This window comes from Anolis carolinensis, chromosome 2 (assembly GCF_035594765.1).
Source record: "Anolis carolinensis isolate JA03-04 chromosome 2, rAnoCar3.1.pri, whole genome shotgun sequence".
NCBI classification, from domain to species: domain Eukaryota; kingdom Metazoa; phylum Chordata; class Lepidosauria; order Squamata; family Dactyloidae; genus Anolis; species Anolis carolinensis.
Window position 1 is genome coordinate 24,934,307 of NC_085842.1, and position 23,803 is coordinate 24,958,109.

The 23,803-nt window shown below is 42.2% G+C and overlaps 2 protein-coding genes across 3 annotated transcripts in view; one reads left to right on the plus strand and one right to left on the minus strand.

The window, feature by feature from the left end:
* The first annotated feature begins 5,864 nt into the window (after positions 1-5,864).
* Positions 5,865-11,487, plus strand: fkbpl (FKBP prolyl isomerase like). Its single transcript, XM_062973654.1, has 2 exons — positions 5,865-5,889; positions 9,355-11,487. The coding sequence occupies exon 2, from the start codon at positions 9,470-9,472 to the stop codon at positions 10,445-10,447; it is 978 nt and encodes a 325-aa protein (XP_062829724.1). The 5' UTR covers positions 5,865-5,889; positions 9,355-9,469; the 3' UTR covers positions 10,448-11,487.
* Positions 11,488-13,974: 2,487 nt separating this feature from the next.
* prrt1 (proline rich transmembrane protein 1) overlaps positions 13,975-23,803 on the minus strand; it is a 41,062-nt gene continuing 31,233 nt past the window's right edge. The window contains exons 3-4 of one of the 2 annotated variants that reach the window (XM_008105702.3): positions 19,577-19,702; positions 13,975-16,997 (exon numbers count right to left, since the gene is read on the minus strand). In XM_008105702.3, coding sequence (XP_008103909.2) covers positions 16,821-16,997; positions 19,577-19,702 — 303 coding nt within the window. In that variant the 3' untranslated portion in view covers positions 13,975-16,820. Of the gene's footprint in view, positions 16,998-19,576; positions 19,754-23,803 lie in introns of both variants that reach the window. The other variant, XM_008105701.3, reaches the window with a different exon arrangement.

Below are 23,803 nucleotides of genomic sequence, written 5' to 3' on the forward strand. Positions count from 1 at the left end.
CATTTATGAGAAATAAATAATGTTTAGCCTTTTAGAAGCCAATGAATCGTTGACCCGAGGAGCTCGAATGCTGTGCCAGGTTTAGGTAAATATTAAATCATATTTTGTTTTAGCATTTAGTATTTTAACTTCATACATTGTCAGTTTTCTACATTTTATATTTATACTTTTATTATTTTTCATTTGAATTGTTTAAAATTGGATGTTGGCTTGCGTCAATCCCATTATTTCGAAAGTAATGTATAATATTTATTATAATAATAATGCAATGATAACAATAATATATTATAATAGGGCGATAATAGGAAATATAATAATGCAATAATAATTATATATTTCTGTAATTCAACAATAATAAGGTTATAAAATAATATTATAATATATAATAATAATTAATGATAATAACATTGTGACCAAGCCTTTGGAAAATTTGTGCAATAATTAGAATTGGAATGATGTGTAGTGACTACAGGAACGGCCTGGATTACGTTTGTGGATTCTGTGATTAATTGTGCTTGTATTGGGGTTGTTGTATGTTTTCTGGGCTGTATGGCCATGTTCCAGAAGTATTATCTCCTAACGTTTCTCCCATGTCTATGGCAGGCATCCTCATACCTCACAACCTCTGAGGATGCTTGCCATAGATGTGGGCGAAACGTCAGGAGAGAATACTTCTGGAATATGGCCATACAGCCCAGAAAACATACAACAACCCTGTGAACCCTGCCATGAAAGCCTTCAATAACACAGTGTGCTTGTATTGTTTTATAATAATGCAATAATAATACAGGGTTATATAATAATAATATAGTATAATAATAATATTTGATTATTATATATGTATAATATAAAAATGAGACTTTGTGACCAAGCCTTTGGAGAACGTGCAATAGTTAGATATGGAATGACGTACAATGACTATAGGAACGGCTGGATTATGCTTGTGGATTCCATGATTCATTGTTTTAAATGTTTCTAATTGTTTTAATGTATTTTATTATTCTATTTTAAATGTTCGTTTTAATTGCATATTCTTTTTAAGGCATTGAATTGTTTCCTATGTGTAAAACTGCTTGAGATTTCTCCAGGGTTGAGAAAGGCGGGGTAGCAATGTCGAAATTCAATAGTAAATAAATTATAATGAAATAATAATAATAATATAATGCTGCAATGATAATAACTGGGTTGCTGTGAGTTTTCTGGGCTGTATGGCCATGTTCCAGAAGCATTCTCTCCTGACATTTCACCCACATCTATGGCAAGCATCCTCAGAGGTTGTGAGTTCTGTTGGAAACTAGGCAAGTGGGGTTTAGATATCTATGGAATGTCCAGGGTGGGAGAAAGAACTCCTGTATGCTTAAAGCAAGTGTGAATGCCAATCAAGGTGGCTAATGGCAACATTCATGCTTGCCTCAAGCATGAGATTTTGGGCTGCATCAAAAGGAGAATAGTGTCTCTAGGTCAAAGGAAGCCTCTCTATTCTGCTTTGGTCAGACCTCACCTTGAATAATGTATCCAGTTCTGGGCACCACAGTTCAAAAGAGATATTGACAAGCTGGAAGGTGTCCAGAAGATGGCAACTGAAATTATCAAAACTCTGGAAACCATGGATCCCTATGAGGAGCATGTTAAAGAACTGGGTGTTTAGCCTGCAGAAGGGAAGGTTGAGAGGAGACCCGATAGCCATGTATAAATATGTGAAAGGCTGCCATAAGGAAGAGGGAGCAGGCTTGTTTTCTGCTGCCTTGGAGACTAGGACACGGAGCAATGGGTTTAAATTACAGGAAAGGAGATTCATCTGAACATTATGAAGGACTTCCTGACTCTAAGAGCTGTTCAGCAGAGGAGCTTTCTGCCTCGGAGTATGATGGAAGTGCCTTCTTTGGAAATATTTAAACAGAGGTAGGATGGCCATCTGTCAGGAGTACTTTGGTTGTGCTTTTTCTGCTTGGCAGGGGGTTGGACTAGATGGCCCATGTGGCCTCTTCCAACTCTATGATTCTATGAAAGCCAGCATGGTGTAGTGGTTTGAACACTGGACTGTGACTCGAGAACAGGGTTCGTATCCCCTTTCAGCCATGGAAACCCATTGAGTTAACTTGATTGAGTAATAGCCACAGATAGGGTTGCCATAAATTGGAGACAGCTTGAAGGCACACAACAACAAACACTTCTGACAACGTTCTAGTGGTTTTGAATTCAGACATTCTTTATTTAAGTGGTGTTTGTGCTGAAACAGTGAGGTTAGGAGAGGCTAAAGGCTTCTCAGGCCCATTCGATTCCTGCAAGGACAGGAGTGGTCCAATGAGCCATCATTACCCTCTTCGCCATCCCTTATTCAGTTCCATTAGGAATGAGGCTTCTGGATCTCAACATCGGATAGGACAACAGAAGTGGAGCAACCCTGAGCCACCGAGCAGCTGGTGGGAGGCTGCATTGCTGTCTTTTTGGTGTTGCCTGTTAAGGAAAGACAAGAAGAAAACAATGTAGGTGCTGTCCAGGCTCTGGAATGTCATTTCAGTGAACTGTAGGATGTAATTACAATGGATTAACTTGGGCAGGGGAATTTGGAGCATTGAGGCAAAAAAAAAATTAAATTTCATAGGATTGAAAGAAGCCGAATTTAGAATTGTGTTGCCTGGTTTTGAGAGGAACACTGGCTGGATCTACATTGCCATATAATTCTGTCCAAATTGCATTATGTGGTCAATATAGACCCATATAATGTAGCAAAAACTACTTTATGTAGGACTTCACCAGTGGTTTTCAACCTGTGGGTCCCCAAGTGTGCTACAACTCCCAGAAATCCCAGCCAGTTTACCAACAGTTAGGATTTCTAGAAGTTGAAAGCCAAAATATCTAGGGACCCACAAATTGAGAACCACTGGTCCACACTGACCATATAATACCATTCAAATGGCATTATAGGGCAGTGTAGACCCAGTTACTGTTTTAAAGCATAGTAAAACTTTAAAGTACATCTACACTGTAGAAGTAATGCAGTTTGATACCACTAACTGCCATGGCTCAATGCTAAGGAATCATAGGAGTTGTCATCTTGCAAGGTCTTTAGCCTTCTTTGCCAAAAAGGTTGGTGCTTCACCAAACTACTGCTCTCATGATTCTTTAGCATTGAACTCATGGCAGATAAAGTTGTGTCAAACTGCCTTAGTTCTATAATGTAGATACATCCTTAGACTTTTCCACTATAAACAGCCACTCTCCAGAATTTGAGATCAGAGATTTTTCTTGCCCTGCCTGGTTATTTGGGGGTTCTGGATGTGGGCTCCATCGCTGGCCGATATTTGTTGTCTTTTTAAAACAGATTGCCCTCCACTTAAGCGGATCCTCTAGTGCCACTCTGTGGTCAATTCTGGTCAGAGTTAATCTGGAAGATTTGAAGATTCCTACAGAGGTATTCTCTTAAATTTAAAAAATAACATTAAAATAATCTTGGTTTTTCCACCTTTGTGATGGTCTGGCTCCCCTGCCCCATAGCTGTGTTTCCATAGCTGGAGAGGGAGGGATGTAGTAGAGTCTGGATTCTGTTATCTGGGACTGTGGTGGGCTCTCTTTCTCTAGAGGATTATAAGCAGAGGCTGTGTGGCCATCTGTCGGGAGTGCTTTGATTGTGTGTTCCTGCCTGGCTGATGGGGTTGGACTTGATGGCCTTTGCGGTCTCTTCCAACTCTATGATTCTGTAAGCAAAGGCAGTGCCTATGCCCCTCAGCTTGGGAAGAGAAGGAAATCTGATTGACACATCTGGACTTATTGTGGTATTGGAGGGACATGCCTGACTTCTTTCTTGGCCCTTGGCAGTAGCTTGACTTTCAGCCATCTGCAGGATAAGCTGGGATATGGGAATAAAGATCTGGATTATCCCCTGAAGCTATCGATGGATATAAACTGCTGCTATTTGAAACTACAAAGTAAGAGTTAGCAGAAATATTGGCAAACTGAGGGCACCAGCAGGAATAAGGGATGGGGACCAAACCCCCATGGTCCAAATCTCTGGGAGAGCCAGGTCTCCTGTTGTCTAAACCCAGGGGTGAGCAACTTTGCTAGCTATTGCACTGTATCTACACTGTAGGGTTAAGCTGCTTTGAGTCTCCTTTGTGGAGAGACAAAGCAGGGTATAAATAAACAATAATAAACATAATAATAACAACAACGCAACAACAACAATGCAGTGTGACACCACTTTAGCTGCCACAACTGAATGCTTTGGAATCATGGGAATTGCAGCTTGGTGGAGCACTACTTGGCAGATAAGCTAATGACCTCGTAAAACTATAGCTTCCATAGTTTCATAGTCTTGAGACATGGAAGCTAAAGTAGTGTCACACTGCATTAATGATACAGTGTAGATGCACCCCTAAGGGTTATCCCTTCCCCTGTACCTACTTGGCACATTTTGGCATGCCCGAAGTGATGCAATATCACTTCCGACTGCTATTTTGGGTGATTTTAAGTCAGGAGAAATCATTAGGTGTGCAGGGGATTAGAGGAAGCAACTGCCACATTTTCAAGCAATTTTGGTCACTTTGGATTATAAGGAAGAGTTTCTTTCTTTCTTTCTTTCTTTCTTTCTTTCTTTCTTTCTTTTTTTGAGGGAGAAAGAAACTTAAAGAAAGATCACAGATTCAGGGAAGAGGACCTCTGAGCCAGGAATAGGATGAGAGAGGGGATGAAGGGAAGGGCTCTCTTACCAATTTGGCACACCTGGTTCTTGCACACCAGCACCGGTTCCCTCAATTCCTCATTCCGCAGCGATGCCGCTATTTTCCTAGCCACATAGCGGCAGACTGAAAGGAGAAATAAAACATATCATAAGCTTTCCTTTTTAAAGAAACTACTAGTGTATATATACACCTTTCCCCTTTCATTTCTCTTCCTTGCCTCCTTTTTTCTTTCTCTTCTGTTTCTGTCCTCCCTCCTTCCCTTCCCCTTATAGACATGTTGACTAGCAGCAACAAATCAGCTTCGCTCCCTTTCTTTCACAGAGGGCCACTTCCCCTCATCTTTTCCTCCACTCCGGTTCTAGAAGAAGTAGCTTTTTTTAGTTCAAACCCCTCAATTATTTGAAGTTGGATAAAGAAGGGCATGTGTGCCATGTTTGGTCCAGATCCATCAAGTCATATAGGAGCCTTCATGGTACAAAGCTACAAACCAATCAACCTACATACATCAGTGGTTTCCAGCCTTTGGTCCTTCAGGTGTTTTGGACTTCAACTCCCAGAAATCCCAGTCAGTTTACCAGATGATAAGAATTGTGGGAAGTCCAAAACACCAGGAGAACCAGAGGTTGGGTAACAATGACATACATAATGTACCTTGACTTTTATATGTATACTATCTTAGCAATTCGAAAACATGCAAATGTGAGTAGATCAATAGGTACCGCTCTGGCGGGAAGGTAACGGCACTCCATGCAGTCATGCTGGTCACATGACCTTGGAGGTGTCTATGGACAATGCCAGCTCTTAGAAATGGAGATGGGCACCAACCCCCAGAGTCGGACACGACTAGACTTAATGTTGGGAAAACCTTTACCTTTACCTTATCTTAGGTACCCGGCAATGCCAGGTTAGGTAATTTGTAATGCTATTTGTTAAGAAATGACATTGTTTGTTTTTGGATATTATTAATGGCCCTATTAGAAAATGCATAGCAATATGAGTGAACTGCCACTCCCATCATCCCAGGTCCATCTTCCCCAAACACTGCCAACAGTTAAAGTTGATTATGATGCGTGTGTGTGTGTGCCATAATTGGTCCAGATCCATCCTTGGTGGGGTTCACAGTGGTCTCATCCTTAAAATTCATCCAAATGCTAGTTTGTTTTGTTTTATACTAAGCCTTCTCAGGTTTCTACTCCATTCCCACCCAGTAAGTCTGATTTTAAGAGCATCAAGAAGTTCTATTTCTTGTTGTCTTTATATTAATCTTTCTATACATTTGGACCCCGGTACATACCACCGATTATGAGTCACACCATGGTTTTTCAAGAGAGAGTTCTGCTCAGGAGCGCTGCTATGTCTTCCTTGTGTAAACTGGATTGCATAAAGGGAGGGAGGGAGGGGGGAGGGATTAGAAGCTTGGAGAAAGGCATTGTGGGATGTGTAGTCTTATGAAGACAGTGGCTAATGTTAAGCAGGGCAAGAAAAAAAAAACAAGCAAAGGACCAATTGGTACTTCTGCCGTAAGTAGAAATAAATGTTTTGAAGCATTGCTTTAATCTGTTTCCACCAAAGACAATAAAGATCTGGGTCTGTTTATCCTGGAGAAGAGAAGCTTGAGAGGAGACATGATAGCCATGTACAGTAGAGTCTCACTTATCCAACATAAACAGGCCAGCAGAACATAGGATAATATGGAGGGATTAAGGAAAAGCCTATTAAACATCAAATTACATTATGATTTTACAAATTCAGCACCTAAACATCATGTTTTACAACAAATAGACAGAAAAGGCAGTTCAATACACTAATTCAATACACTAGCTCAATACACAGTAATTATGTAGTAATTACTGTATTTACGAATTTAGGACATAACATTGCAATGTATTGAAAACACTGACTACAAAAACATTGACTACTAACAAATTGACTACAAATAAAGCTAGAATTGCATAAAATGAACTTACAATAACAACATTGTCCGAAGTTAAATCCATAAAAAGTTCAGTCCTTGCTGCCTAGAGAAACAGCTGTGGATCTGGGCGGGAGGCAAACTGTGTTGGATAATCCAGAACGTTGGATAAGCGAAGGTTGGATAGGCGAGACTCTACTGTATATGAAAGGATGTCATAAGGAAGAAGGATCAGGCTTTTTTCTTGTGCCCTGGAAACTAGGACTCGGAGCAATGGGATCAAATGACAGGAAAGGAGAACATTAGGAAGAACTTCCTTATCATGAAAGCTGTTCAACAGTAGAACTCTCTGCCTCGAAATGTGGTGGAAGCTCCTTCTTTGGAGGCTTTTAAACATGGGCTGGATGGCCATCTGTGCTTTTCCTGTATGGCAGAATGGGGTTAGATGGTCCATGTGGTCTCTTCCAACTCTTATTTTTTATGATTCTTAGATTACCTTAGAGCACTTGACAGCAAGTGATCCCAGAAGTATTAAAAAAACTAGATCTCTTTTAGCCACACGTTTCAGCGCCTTGGATAACCCTAGTGAAGTTCTAGCTTGTGGCATATTTTCCATGGAAATAAATTAGCTAATTAAGTAATTGAAATGGTCATATCCCTCTCTATATTTTGTGATCTCAGGGTGGCATACTATATAATCAGTTCAACCAAATTAAACCATGTCAAGCTCTTAAAAATTCATTTGGGCCGACTTAAAAAGCACCAAGCAAATTGACTAGTTAAAACAGGATGTAAGTTAAATTGTTTAAAAACATTCCAGAGAAAGGATGCTGTAGAATCAGGTGGAGGACATAGAAAATTCCTAGAGAAACCAGTAAGTGAAACTGGATGTGATTTCTGTAGTATAGGGGTCTATAAACGAAAAAGTAACATCCCATCTCAAAGAAGAAAAATGTTCCTGTGTTGTCAAAGGCTTTCATCGCCATAATCACTGGATTGCTGTGAGTTTTCTGGGCTGTGAGGTCTGTTGGAAACTAGGCAAGTGAGGTTTATATATTTGTGGAATGTTCAGAGTGGGAGAAAAACTACTATTGTCTGTTGGAGGGAAGTGTGAATGTTGCAGTTAATCATCTTGATTAGCATTGAATGGCCTTGCAGCTTCAAATTCTGGCTGCTTCTTGCCTGGGGGAATCATTTGTTGGGAGGTGTTAGCTGGCCCTGATTGTTTCATGCCTAGACAATCAGGGCCAGCTAACACCTCACAACAAAGGATTCCTCCAGGCAGGAAGCATCCAGGCTTTGAAGCTGCAAGGCCATTCAGTGCTAATCAAGATGGCCTATTGCAGCATTCACACTTGCCTCAAACAGACATGAGTAGTTTTTCTCCCACACTGAACATTCAACAGATATATAAACCCACTTGCCTAGTTTCCAACCTACTTCACAGCCTCTGGGGATGCCTGCCATAAATGTGAGCAAAACATCAGGAGAGCATGCTTCTGGAACATGGCCATACAGCCGAGAAAATTCACAGCAACCCAAATATGTTCTTGTTTTTACAGAGTTGCATTTTTGGTATATATGTTTTGCTAATTCTAGTTCTGCTCTCTTAACTGATTATATTAAAGAGTGTTTGTGTTGTTAACTCTGTTATGTGTGCGGGTTATTTCCATAGGGAAATATAGGTATGAAATAATAAAGACATATAAACGTTGTTGTCAAAACATCCTATAAAATGTATAAAGATAAAGGTCTTCCCTGACATTAGGTTTAGTCGTGACTGACCCTGGGGGTTGGTGCTCATCTCCATTTCTAAGCCGAAGAGCTGGCATTGTCCATAGACACCTCCAAGGTCATGTGGCCAGCATGACTGCATGGAGCACCGTTACCTTCCCACAGAAGCAGTACCTTTTGATCTACTTACATTTGCATGTTTTTGAACTGCTGTGTTGGCAGAAGCTGGGGCTAATAGTGGGAGTTCACTCCACTCCCCGATTTCGAACATGCAACCTTTCAGTCAGCAAGCTCAGCAGTTTAACCCGCTGCGTTAATTGCTGGAATGGAGTTTGCCTGTTTCTTTCTCCCAGTATGCTAGGAATCAGCACCATATTTGTTCCCATTGACTACAAGTATATTGTCTTCCCTGGAAACTCAATGTGAACCAGCACTATAGTTTGAAGACTAGCAGCCTTAGGTGGACCACCACTTTGAATTGATTAACACTGATTTAAAACACATTTTTCAGTTTGCATTGTGTTTTGGTGGTGAAGAAAAGCCTTTTTGGTGGGGGGGGGGGGGGAGAAGCAAGAAAACATTTGATGCTCTGAAAGTACATTTTCTAATTTTCACTTAATGTTGGCAGCTCAGTGTGTACATTGACCTTAGCCAAGTTGTGCTTTTTCTGTTGCTGTTTCACTAAAACCAGAGGATATGTCATTCTTCTAAAATCACACATATGTGTCCCAGACTGAGCTGCAATTTGAAATAAGAGTTCTTTCAGGTTTGGCTTTCCTGCTGCATCTAATTCAGTGGTTCTCAGACTGAGGTCCCCAGATGTTTTTGGCCTTCAATTCCCAGAAATCTTAACAGCTGGTAAACTGGCTGGGATTTCTGGGAGTTGTAGGCCAAAAACATCTGAGAACCACTGATCTAACTGAACCTGATTTGGACTAAAAACGGGCATAGTACAAGTTGGGGTAGAATGGGATGTGGGGATATTCACGACTTTTTCCAATCTGCATTTCTTCTTTTTCTTTTCAGTTCTCGCACTGGAGTTCTTCATCACAGACTGCTGCACAGCCAACTTCTCTGCCTTTCTACAACCTTAACCCATTACTGCACTCAGAACCTTTTTACTGAGCTGAGAAATAAAGAAATGGCCAATACAGAATCGACTGCTGGGGAAACTATAGCTCTGGAAGGAAGGGAAGAGAGCATGGAGCCAAACCAGGAAACAGCTAAAGGTGAGGGAAATCACCATGATGGATGTCCTGGAGGCAGTGAAAAGGAGGGCAGAGCGGTGGTGAAAGGAGAGGACCTAAAAGAGAACCTGCCTCCATCCAACCAGCTGCAGTCGGCCAATGGGAACGTCCCCTGGTCATGCCCAGATGGAACGTTTATCAAACTAGTCCTGGAGACTGGCAAAGGTTTAGATAAGCCCAAGGAAGGCTCTATCTGCCGGATCTTCCTTGAGGCTGACCGCGAAGGACCCCTCAGTTACCCGTCCCGCCAGTGGGCTGAGGTAGAGCTGGGTGATGGCGATGCTGAATGGGATGGGATGGTAGACCGTTGCCTGGAGACCATGCTGGCCGGGGAACAGGCTGAAGTGAGGTTGAGAGACGGAGGTACCATCATTGTCCAACTGGACAGCTTCACAGCGGCCAAGGACAGCTGGGAGATGAGTGCCAGTGAGAAATGGAGCCTGGTGCTGAGCAACAAAGAGCGTGGTGGCGAGCTGTACCGTGCGGGAGAGGTTGGCGCAGCTGCCAGGCGCTACGCCAAGGCCTTGCGTCTGCTTGTGGTGGCTGCCCCTCCCCCGGACTACGACCAAATTAAGGCTGAGCTCCATGCCAACCTGGCCGCCTGTCAGCTGAGGTTGCGCCAGCCAGCCAACGCAGCCCGAAACTGTACCAAGACGCTGGCGCTGCAGCCAGCCAACACCAAGGCGCTCTTTCGGCGGGGCTTAGCTTACGACGCCATGAATGACCTGGAGGGAGCGGCGCAAGATCTGAAGGGGGTTTTGCAAGTGGAGCCCGGGAACCGAGCTGCCCGGCGGGAGTTGGATCGAGTGACAGAGCGCATCAAGGCGCGCGATGCCAAACTTGCTCGGGCCATGCAGAAAATGTTTGCTTGAGCAGAATGACAAAGCAGTGTTTTCATTTAATAGACTCTCTTTGCATCCTTTCCCCTGCAAGTATCTCAAGGCAAAACTACATGGCCTTCTTTTACAAATATTTTCTCTTCAAAAAGCTGCAATTTAAAACAAAAGTTCTTTCAGATTTGGCTCTCAAGGTGAGCGGGCTGAATGGTACAAGGTTCCTCAGTAACGTCACGGCTGAATGGGGATTCGAACGTTGGCAATTCCACACTGTTCAGTGCATCATGCCCTCCGTCTTATGTATAAGGAAGGTTAAAATGAGGAGGATAGAGTTGTTCCTCCACACTAGAAGTTTTGACTGTTGTGAATTTGATTATTCAAAGATTTGATTCAACTGTTGTCTTTAGGAATCTGTAGGTTCTCCATTGTGATGCCGTGGTTAACTTCCTCTTGCATGACTTGGAGATTTGTAGATAAAAGACCTCTCTCGGAATCTCTGCTCAGTTTCCAATTACAGTTGGCCATCGAGTCATGCTAGAAGATCTAGAAATTCATAGACAGTTGTCCTCTCAGGTAAACAAACAAATTAACAAATTCTTTGCTTGGAGTTGTTCACTTTCATGGGGAGTCTTGTGTCCCCAACCCCAGCAAATGTGGAGAGCTGACTTTGTTACATTCACAGCAGTTATTAATTCATGTTTTCTGAGTAAACACAGACATTTATGCCTACCATGGAATTTGGCATCCTAAGGGGATTTTGCTGTCTTGCCATTGTTTAAAAATAAGCATGTTTATAACCATTATGGATAAATGGAAAGACTTCAGGAGTGTGTGGGCTGTGCTGGGTGGAATTTCAGCAGTCAAAGGATGCCTGCGTTGGATCCCCAGTGTGAAGGGAGCAAAAGCAAGTGCCCCACACGCTTCTGTCTTTGTTGCATGTGCAGAGAACTCCCTGTATTTTGTGCTTCTGAAATTAGACTGTGGAAGTGACTAATTGTATTTGAAACAACTCTGTAGAAGTCAGCATCCTCATACTTAACAGCCTTCATCACGTTTCAATACAGAGCTTTCATCTATGAGTGTGTGTGTGTGTTTATAAGACATTGCTTACCCAATGCAAAGCTTAGCTAGAAACCATATGACTCTAAATACATTTTAAAAGCTGCAGAAATTTGGGGCACAGGACCAGCATTTCTGTGTGAAAGGCAGCTTTAATATTTGCCATATTTTTCCTTCTCTCCCCAGTAAGGAAAAAATGGAAAATTGCCCAATTTGAGGCAGAGGGATGCATTTTCACAGTTCTGTTTAAAGAATCCCATTCTGCCTGAGGTGATTAGCTCATTTATTTGCAATTTCTATGACCTCAGTTGGTGGTAGGGACTAAAAGAAACACTGGAAACAGCTTGCAATGAACATGTATATGTTATGATTTTATCGTATGGATAGGATTTGGATAATATTTTCAATGGATGAATGGTCTGCTTAGTTCGAGAGGGAGGAATCAAGCCTGCACATGGCCCTAGTTTTTAGTTAATGTTTAAAAAAGAGTTTGGAGCAACACTGCATTGGTGCATTGGCGGAGGAAGCCAGGTGATGTATTCCAGCGAAGGCTCTGCTACAGCGAAGCCCAGCCAAAAAGCCGCAGTTCCCCCTTGCTGTGATTATTGTGGGTTTTTCCAGTTCCCCTCCCAGCTCTCCCCCAATCTCACTCTCCTTCCCTGGGGCTGTCACATGCCCAGCTATCACTTTGAATCCATATATACCCCTCTTGCTGTTTCTAAGCAACCATCTCCTGAGAGACTGCAGAGCAACCAAAGCTCAGAGTGGGGGTGGCAAACCAAAGGGAAAGGATTTAGGGAGGAGTGAGTGAAATCTGTTTTGGGTGGCAGGAGGTAAAGGTATGGCAAGGGAGGGGAGGGGGAGCCAGAGAGAAGAGCGAAAGCCGCATTTTCTTTATTTTGCCTTGCTTGAAGTCAGGGAACTGAGCAGGGAAAGGGAAATAGGGTTGAGTTGTTAGGATGAACTGGGAATAAATGCAACCCTTGTGTCAAACTTAAGGCCGACGGCCAAATCTGGCCCTCCACATCATTATATGTGTCCCTCCAGTTGCTGGACTACAACTCCTGTGTCCCTCATCATTAAACATCATGACATCATAAACATCATGAGTTGCTTGTGAATTTTCTGGGCTGTGTGGCCATGTTCCAGAAGCATTCTTTCCTGATTTTTTGCCCACACCTATGGCAGGCATCCTCAGAGGTTGTGAGGTATATTGGAAACTATAAGGGAGGTTTATGTATCTGTAGAAGGATGGGAATTCTTCTCTGTTGGAGGCAAGTGTTAATGTTGCAGTTAATCACCTTGATTAGCATTCAGATGCCTTCCAGCTTCAAGGCCTGGCTGATTCCTGCCTGGGGGAATCCTTTGTTGGGAGGTGTTAGCTGGCCCTGATTATATCATGTCTGGAATTGCCCTGTTTTCAGAGTGTTGTTCTTTATTTACTGTTCTGATTTTAGAGGGTTTTTTTTAATACTGATGGTCAGATTTTGTTCATTTTCATGGTTTCCTCCTTTCTGTTGAAATTGTCCACATGCTTGGGGATTTCAATGACTTCTCTGTGTAGTCTGACATGGTGGTTGTTAGAGTGGTCCAGCATGTATGTGTTCTCAAATAATATGCTGCGTCCAAGTTGGTTCATCAAGTGCTGTGCTATGGCTGACTTCTCTGGTTCAATTAGTCTGCAGTGCCTTTTTCCTATTCCTTGATTCGTGTTTGGGCAATGTTGCTGCGTTTGGTGGTCCCTCTGTAGACTTGTCCACAGCTGCATGGTATACACTAGACTCCTGCAGAGGTGAGAAGATCACTCTTGTTCTTTGCTGAACATAGCATTTGTTTGATTTTCTTCGTGGATCTGTAGATAGTTTGTAGGTTGTGTTTCTTCCTCAGTTCTGTATGCCTAGTTTCCAATATACCTCACAACCTCTGAGGATGCCTGCCATAGATGTGGGTGAAACGTCAGGAGAGAATGCTTCTGGAACATGGCTATACAGCCTGGAAATCTCACAGCAACCCAGTGATTTCAGCCATGAAAGCCTTCAACAACATGACTAGAGCTGATGGGAGTTATGACGGTACTATCCAGAAAGCTGCAGCTGTTCTTTTGTAAGGAGAGTGGGGTTTGAATTTAGAAACAAGGCTTGTGGATACAATGTCTGACTTTAGAATGTCCTTTAAACTTTCCCCAACCTCAGAGCCACAAATGCTGTTGGGCTACCATTCCCATTATCCCCAATCCACATGGAGGAAAATCAAAAGTGAAGGGAGTTGTCATTCAGTACCATCCTGGGACCCAAACTAAAATACAACAGAGCACCATCCACTATGTAAACAATTATAGTTGGCCCTCTGTATCAACTGATTCTTCATCCATGGATTCAGTGACCCTTTGAAGGCAACCTTAAGGCAGAAGAGGCCATTGATGAAAATGAGTTGGGCACCCCTGCCCTATGAGGAAACACCTCCCCTCCTCTTAAGAGGGATTCCAAACAAAGTCAGCAGCCATCTTGATAATCAAGTGTCTTTATTAAGTTATAGAGATTCTGTAATCATGTCACTTGCAAACAGTAGTATAATATAATCACGGAGTCCAACATCTGAGAAAAAAGGGAGGGGAGGAATGGATTGTTCCATGTGACAGAACGGCGGGGTTTGGCACACGTTGGGCAAAGGGGAGGCACCGGAAACAAAAAGTAGATCAGCCCCATTTTTTGCATTTACCCTTCTTTTTCATTCTCCCTTGTGCCCCCCAGTTTGTGATTTGAACTAGCGCATTGGAAGCTGTCTTTGGAAGACCAGCAGGGTTTGTTTCCCAGAGGGTGAAGGACCAACTCCATGTTGGTGCCCATTGACTGAAACTGTTTTTTGCTTTCCTGGAAACTCACTGCAGCTTTTCGACCCCTACTTTTGAGAGGCACAGATTTAAATACGCACTCACTTCTGTGCCCTTGTCTCACCTTGGATGTGTTTTCATTCATGAAATGCTGGACTGTGGCTGCAGGTGGAATGAGGTCATGTTTTGGCATTTTCTCCACAAAGCAGAGCAGATACATTCCCTGTATATAGTAAGCTCACATACCAGGAAGAAATGCTTAACATTATCCTTTCCTTGCTAGCTTACTTTATGTAAGTACCTCTGTATTTAGGGAATACTGAATAATATGCTTATCCTGGAGGTGGTACAGAACAGAATTCTGCCACATTACATGCTGTGATAAAACAGACTACCTCTGCAACAAAAAAGTAGAAGAATGGACTGTAGCTTTTCAGTATTAAAGCAGGAATTGCCAGTCTTGAATCCCAGTCAAAGGGCTGCCTACCATCTCTGTACTTCCTATAGCTGCTTTCTATTTATTACAGCCGTCTTTCAGGGGTGCTTTAAATGCGATTTTCCTGCTTCTTGGCAGGGGGTTGGACTGGATGGCCCATGAAGTCTCTTCCAACTCTGTTATTCTATGATTCTGCAATCTGAGCTTTCCTCCAAAGAGCCCCTTTGCTTAACCCCACACAACAATCCTGTGAGGTATGCTCAACTAAAATATAACCTCAAACTTCATAGTGGAGTGGGCCTTTCAACCCTTGTTTGTGCCTCTTATTCCATACACAATCCTGCTTCTCTTTACAAGGTCTATTTAGGATGCAGAAGCAATGAAATGGGATCCCATGCATGTGGTCTTTAGAGGAGATGTCTAACCTGCCATTATGTTCAGACCAGATCTTAATAAGTTGTACAAATCACTGTAAAACAAACGTAAACCTGCTTCTAACTTCACCCTTGGTTCTCTCTTTGATCAGATAGTACTTACTAGCTGCAAACATCACACCGTGAATAAATGGGCAACCACATATTTCATTGCAATGGCCACCCTGCCATTCTTTCTCCAAATATTTTTTGTGCCATTTCCCATTTCCATCTCTTCAAAAATCACCTTGGCTTTTTTCAGAGGACTTGTGGTTGATTCCTCTTCATATAAATTTCCCTTTCCCACCCATTTTCTCCTTTAAAAACATCCTTGGAGTTCATTTTTAAAGTGGCTTTGTGTTCAAGGAGCGTCAACTGTGGCAGCAGAGAAAAGATATATATATATAAATAAACATCAATACTGAGCCAACATTTAAAGCTATTCTTTGTTGCAATCCTTAAAAACTCATCTCCTTAGATTACTGTCAGAACGGCATATAGGTACCCTGGGCCATTGGTATCTTATCCAACAGAGTTTGTTTCCCTATTGAATACTAAAATCTGGACACACAAATCCCATTATGTACAATAGCGTAGGAAAATGGTGTCCCTTATATAAAATGACAAAATTAAGAGTTGCTTTTTGGATTATTTTTACAGTAAAATCTGTGAACATGGAGAACCTACTGTATATTATACGCTATCTGAACCATTTAGTGCAGGATGGGAAAGCATAAGGATTTCAATAACTTTCATTCTCCCCACACAACAAAAGGGGAAAGTATTCAATGGAAGAACATACTAGTATGCAATGAAGTGTGTAAGAAAGGAAACTGAGTGTTAAGATAGGGGTTAAGACTAAAAAGAACATCTTGGAATAGGCGGAGGAAGTATTTATATGCCTTAGGTTCATGTGGTTATATTAACTGAACTGTTACCTTAACTATGTAAAAAAGGTTGAAGACTAGGTGGATTGTGGAAGCAATTATGCTTTTCTCACCTAAAACAAGAGCCAAAAGGACAGAGCAAGATCTTGTTATATAGTTAGGCAGCAGGAAGAATTGGAGTAGAAAAACAAAACAAACATAAAAACAGGGAAGCAGAGAGAATCAACCCCTTTCCTTAAATATTGGGTCACTCGACCCACTGTTGAAGTAAAGTCCCAACTCAGGAAGGGGGGAAATAACTTTCTCGGAGGCTGTGCAAGATTTTGAGAGGCAAGGCCTTCTGAAACATTCAGCCAAGCAATCCTGGATGGAAAAAGGCAGATCTCAAACCAAGACTTGGGCATGCAAATGCAGCAGGAACAGACATGGGCACAGAAGATGAAGCCTCCTCTTCAGGAAGGAAGGATTCTTGCGAAGAACTGATGGTGGGAAGAACATGTTGCTAGGAAGCTGGAAATTCAGAGATGAAGGCATGTCAGCTTTCCATCTCATCTTCAACGTCCGGAAGCCGTTCGCTGAGGAAGTACCACTAACAGGGCCGACGGGGAGATAGTTGCCAAGCTTTTTGAGTGCCGTTGGCAGGGAAGAGGAGATAGTTGCTAAGGACCGCTGGGGAGTACGGTTTCCAAGGACCATCCTTGGGAGCGATGGTGGCCAGGGTTTTTCAGGGCTGTTGACGCCAGCTGATGGGGGGCCGGAGCAGGACGGAGGCAAGGGTCGGTTGCTAGGGGTCCCAATCGTTGTCGTGGTGCTGGGCGGCGATGATGATCACCACGGTCAGGATGGTGCACAGCACCATGGCAGCAATACCCACCGCTAGGCTGATGAAGGAGAAGTTGCGGGCCTCCCGCGAGGCAATTTCAGCTGATACGATGTCACCACGGGCGACGGCAGTCCGGACCTGAGATCAAGAGAGGCAGACATGTCAAAGAAGATATAGTAATAACAATAATATTTATTTATTTATTTATTTTCTGCCCTTCTCCCTGGGGGGACTCAGAGCAGATTAAAGTATATATAAAAACATACAGGCAAACATTCAATGCCTTTGTTACAATAAAATGAGACACACATACACAAACAAAGGCAAGGGCTTCTCCTTTCATTTCCGGCTCTGGAGACGGTGCTCATCTCTGGTTCTGGGGGAGGTATGTTTCTCCATTTCCAAGCTGAAAAGCCTGCATTGTCAAGTGACCAGCATGACTGCTTGGAGGTCTTATGCCTTTCCCGCCAAAGGAGTACGTATTAATCTACTCACATTTGTGTGTTTTCAAACTGCTAGGTTGGCACATTTGCATGTTTTCAAACTACTAGGTTGCTCATCCCATCCTGCAGATTCGAACTGCCAACATTCAGGTCAGCACAAGGATTTAACCCATTGCGCCACTGTGGCCCAACAGAGCAGACCCCCTAATTCAAGGATTAAAATATAGAATAATAGAGATGGAAGAGACCACACGGGCCAACTAACCCCAATCTGCCATTCCTGGGGTCCTAAGGTGAGTCTGCATTACATCCAATGTGTGCCAGTGGGTGTTAATAATAATAATATGTCAGGGATTCCTCTTCTTCAGAAGAGGAAGGGGAGCGGGAAAAGTGTTCATGAATCTGAGGGTGAGTTGGAGTCTGAGGAGGAGACTTTGCTAGTACCCTCATTCCAGGAGAGGCGAAAGGAAACAGAGCAGAAACGTTCGGCTAGATTAGCTGCCAGAAATGCAGCTGAGTAATTAGGAACTGCCCCAGCAGCTGTGTGGGGACCCAGGGCTATAAAAGCCAAAGCAGATGCAGCCTGCTCTTGCTGGTAACAAACTGACTCTAATGCCTTCACTCTCTGTGTGCCTGCTCCAAGTCTGCATCTGGATTTATGCCTGTTTCTTTGTCTGAAGAAAGACTTCCTGGCTTTCTTTTGCATTATTTCACTGAGTGTACTGTACTTTATGTTTTGCTGAAGTAAAGCAGTTTTCATTTACTTACCACAGTGTCTTAAGGCTGTTCTTGAAAGGCAAAACAGGACATAATATCAATAATAACAATAGTACTCTGGGGAAGACCTAAATGTTTTAAACGTTGGTGGGCTAAAAGGGGTTTAAATGCCTTCAGTGTGTGGCGATTTTCACCCCTCTAGTCCAAAAACCGAGTGGGGGGGGGGGAGCCTCGGAAGGCCTCCCATTGCAGCCAATGGTCCGGAAAAAAATTGTTTTTTCATAAACCAGATGAAAATTCTATTCATATAGGCACCCCATTTTTGTTAGTGGGAACAAATATGAAAATGAGACCAAATGAATGAAACTACACAAAACTAACAGCAATTCCATACAAAAGCACAACACTAATGTAATGGTTTAAGCACTCGACTCTGGACACAGGGTTTGAATATCCACTCATCCATGGAAACCCATTGGGCATCCTTGAGGAAGTCACACTTTCTCAGCTTCAGAGGATGGTGAAGGCAAACCCTTTCCCCAGAACTGCATAATAGGGTTGCCATAAGTGAGAACTGGCTTGATGGCATGCAAGAACAATGCAAGTATTGTATCACTGCAGTAGGGGTAAAAACGAACTCGGCGCCTTCGCCGGAGTCCTCATTTCTCTCCCAGCTTGACAAAATGGCTGCCAGCCTCCTCAAAGTCCTGGATTATTTTCAGAACAAAGAAATCAAGCAATTGACTCTAGAGCACAAAATGTGTGCCTGTGTGGGAGGCGAGGGGCGCCCGCCAGACATGAACAGAGAGCGTATTCAACATATGTTTCCAAGAAGTTCAAATCGTCTCTTTTTCCTTCTGTGTATTCTTTACATCCCCAACTTTTCTGTTGAGAAGAAAGGCAGCTTATTATTCATTCGGTAGGTGGCAAGGGTTTTTAGGACTAAACTGGCAAATTGACACTTGGCAACAAAGGAGCCAGATGGCTACCATCTCAGATCTAGTGCCCAGCTATCAAGCAGAATGAGGCGGTTGCCTCAAGCAGTGCATTTTGCAAACAGCAGTATGGCGCTCGCTATTTAATTAACACAGTTGTGTTTTTACTGAAAAGGATGGGGAGAGGCACGTTTGTGTCTTTCTGCTTTGTGACAAAATTATTTGCAAGGGTTTGGGCTTATAGCACCTTTGTATGAGTGAATAGGTAGTATTTGTTGCTCTGCTTTCAAGCATCTAAATGTCTTGGATTCGTTTCCATTCTGTTCAGCCTCAAGTACATCTATGCTGTTTAAGTAATGCAGTTTGACACTACTTCTTTTCTTGCAGTTTTTCACTTTCATAAGGGTTTCTTGCCCCTAACCCTAGCAAATGTGGAGGGTTGACTGTATACATTTTGTGTTTTTCGGCATTTCAGATTCTTCTTACCCACCCCAGTTACCCACCTAACCAATTGTTTGCATATTAAGCCACATAATGCTGTATATTATGGAAAGGGAACCAACCCTTGAGTGATCACACATCATTAACACTCCTTTTCTACCCACCCTTCCCCATTGCTCACCTGCACAGCTTTGATGATGGCAATGATGCCCGTCGGCCAGAAGCAGCAGATGGTGGTGAGGACGGCGATGGGAAGGTAGTCATGTGGCGGGCGCCGTGGTTCCAGGATCGCAATGCCAGGGGTCACCTGTGTTGGGGACAAAGCAGGTGGTGGAGGAGGGTTGGCCTGAGGATATGGCTGGAATGAGGAGAGAGAGAAAAGCCATGGTCACAGGAGGAGGCGTCTCCATTTTACATTTCTCTCTACAGGTTGAATATTCTGCATCTGAAATGCTCGGGACCAGAAGTGGTTTAAATTTTGGATTTCCTCCTAGATTTTGGAATACCTGTATTTGCTTGTAAGGAGATATGCTGGAGATGGAATCCAAGTCAACCCTACATTTGTTTATGTTTCATATGCACTTTATTGCTTGAGTGTAATTTATACAATGTTTTAAATAATTTTGTGCATGAAGCAAAGTTTGTCGACAAGTTTGAATTTTGGAGTTTCAGGTAAGGGATATTCAACCTAGAATAAGGTAAGAGTGGCCACCTCCTCAAGGATGTTTTGAGCCTCCCCCAAAAAATGGAAATTTGAACTAAAAAATACTTTGAAAAATCTTTGAGATGTAATTTTGCATACCAGAACCAGCTGAGCTTTTTCAGGCGTAGATTTAACAGAGTAGAAACTAGGGAGGGATGCAACCTAAAGGAAATTTCAGCAGGTGTTGTTTGTCATGCAATCAGGTAACAAGCAAGACCTGCCAACATTTAAAGATGTGTAGGAACCCTCTCTAGTTTTCATGCTGCCAACTTTATGAAAGGGATCTTCTTTGAACCAGGAAGAAACCAGGAAGTATATTGATATTTTGTTTAGGTTTCCTGAGCCTTGTCATTGGTGTGCACCTTCAAGTCATTTCTGACCTAGGGCAAAATGTATCATGGTGTTTTCTTGGCCATATTTGTTCAAAGAGGGCTTTGCTTTGACTTTCTTCTGAGGCTGAAAGAGTGTGACATAGCCAAGGTCACCCAATATGTTACCATGGCCAAGCTGAGACTCAAACACTGTTCTCCAGAGTTGTGGATCCAACACTCAAACCACTATTTTAGGCTGGCCCTTCTTCTGGACTGAAATGGTTCCAAGAGGGCTCTGCAAAATGGTAAAATTTCTCTCTGTAGTTCTTGTGGGCATGGAAGCTCTTTTTAATGAAAATAATTTTTCAATTTTTTTTTAATAGGAGGGTATGCATAGTGGCCATACACAAAGTCTCATGAGGGATCAGTGCTTCTCCACTAGTTATGGATGCAAAGGTGAAAAGCAGAGAAGGTTCCTTCATCTTTAATGGTTGTATAACAAGCAATTCCTTCTGAAATGCCCCCTTCTGCACAACAATTCAAAGTATAGGGACCCTCTCCAGGAACATGTCTATGCTGTTGAATTAATGTAGTTTGATAAATGAGCAACAATTCAAGGTAGGTATAGGAACTGTCTCCAGAAGCGTATCTATGCCATTGAATTAATGCAGTTTGATACCATGTTAACTGCCAAGGCTCAATACTATGAAATCACAGGAGTTGTAGTTCTACAAGGTTATTAGCCTTTTCTGCAAGAGTGCTGGTGCTTCAGCAAGCTAGCAGGATTCTGTAGCACGGAGCTAAGGCAGTTCAAGTTGTTTCAAACAGCATTAATTCAACACTGTAGATGCATCTCTGTTTTCACTCTGCCTGCCCTGTAATCTCAGCAGTTGCCCATTCGTGTTTACAGAAATATCCAAAGGCAAACTAAAGATTCAGCATACCAAGCTGAAAGCTACTTCCAGGACTATTGTGACACTTCCGCCTCTAGACACAGAGCCTGAAATTATGAATTCTTCCTCAGTTCAAATGGAGAACAGCAACTCAGCAGTCTTCCACACAGCTGTATAAAATCCACATTGAACTGGATTATATGGCAGTGTAGACTCAGATATTCCAGTTCAAAGCAGGTTTGCATGCAAAAGGCCACAAGTTCAATTCCTGACATTTGCAGAGGAAGGGAAAAACTGGGGAAAAACTTAACCTGAAGCCATTGAGAGCTACTGTCAGACAGTATGGGCAGTACCTAAGCAGTACAAAGATTAAAAAGAAACCTTGCTGTGATATCATGTGGAAAAATTCTTCCATTAAGCTCCCAAGGGTGAGTAAAGCGTCTAACCTGGTATTCTCAGTTTGCTACATATTTTACTACAGTCAGCCCTCCATATCTATGGATTTGGCATGGACCTATTCAACCATCAATGGCTTGAAAATATTTTTTTAATCTAAAGAGGAAAGTTGGATTTTGCCATTTGATAGAATGGGCACCATTATATACAGTGGGACTTGAACATCAATGGGTTTTGGTATCCACGCAAGATCCTGGACCCAAATCCCAGTGGATATCAGGGCCCTGGGCACTTTGCTATGTAATGTGTAGAAATATATGAAATGTGATTGGAATGTGATCAGTAACTATATAGTGTCTGCAGGATTCTGGGAAAATGGAGTTCAGAAATAGTAAAATTTGCAAGCTTTTGGTGTTTGTTTTTCAGACTGAAAACTGGAGATAGTTCCAACTTTTACTCTGGCCACTTTTTCTGAATGGTATGTCACACCAGCAATTTCAACTAGTACAAATGTTGCTGTGGAGCTGTCATTATGAACATTGTCTTCTAGACAAGGGGAAAAACATATCTGTGACATTAATTAACCCTTGTTTTGATATATTACTTCATTTAGCTCTATTAGTACACCCCTTACCCAAAATGCATCATACTCCAAAATCCAAAACTGTCCATATGGATGGCTGAAAGAGTGGCACTTTTGCTTTGTGATGATTCATTCATGCAAACTTTGCTTCACATACAAAATATTAAAACCACTGTGCATAACATTACCATAAAACCATATGTATAAGATGTATTTAAGTGAATTTCAAGTTTAGACTTGTCTGCAAGATTTCTTATTATATTCACATATACACATTCTAAAACAAATTAATAATCCAAAGCACTTCTGGTCCTAAGCATTTCAGACAAAGGATACTCAATATGTATTATGCTTTGAATTTGACTATGTATTTGGTGTTCTGCACTTCAGTGGAGTGGGCAATATAAATAAATGTACCATGTTTTATTGTTTTTGGATACATCTAGATGTGAGCTTTAATCCAAGTCTGGCCTGGAGTAGCAATACATTTAGATAACTCATGAAAGATGCCAAATGCGATCACTCTCAATGATATATTAAGCAAGCCACAAGTCTGAGTGGAGATACCACTGGCAACAGCAGCTGGTTTAATACACTTGGTTCTCCACATGTGCAGGTTTAATTTTTCCAAATTTGATTAATATGGTCTCTCTCTGGGAATCTCTAGGTCTTCCTGTTGTTGAGCCATGGCACCCCCCTCCAAGATTTACAGAACTTCAAGAGACTTCAAGTAAATGATGATTTTTTCTTTTATTCTTTAATATCTTCTACAGCTCCAGAATGTTGAAGTCAAATCTAACCCTTTCATAAAATGTATCAATTTAATGATTTATGAGTAACTTGTATCTTTTATGTACTGTTATGTTTCTAAGAGAATAAAGGTGTATAAACTGTGTCAAATACATGTATCAAAATGTCTTTTGAAAGCAGCCACTTTTCTATGCCCCCAGTTTACATAATCCCTTGGGAAAGGAGATGATGGCCAAGATCCCTCCAGCTATTTCCCAAGCCAGATAACTATCAGAATCTTTGTGTGTGTATGTAGATAGATGATCCACATTATCAGCAAAATAAGCTCAGAATGTTTGTTTATTCAACTTGCAGCTGAGAGTCTGCTGCTCCCGTGGAAGAGAGAGCTCAGCTAATATGAATAGATTAACTCTCTATATAGGCAGCCAAGCCCCTGATAGTCTAGAATTACAACCTTGTATCTCGAGTCTTGCAGCTTTTCTTTCATATGGTACTGGACATTTGAATTTAATCAAAGACCATCAGCATATCCATGTCACCATTTCCTTCTGGGCTGTGGCCTCTCAATGGGCATCTCTGCAATGGATTGGCTCTTCAAACTGGCCACCCACCAGCTGCCTTTCTTCATGCCATGGGAATCTCCAGCCAATCCAGGCACGGATCCTAGCCTACTTCCTTTTCAGTCAATCAGGGGAGGAAGCGGGAAGTCTGAATAGCTGTCAGAACTGTATAAAATGTCATGTATTTCTCTGTGAGTTTATGCTTGTACCCT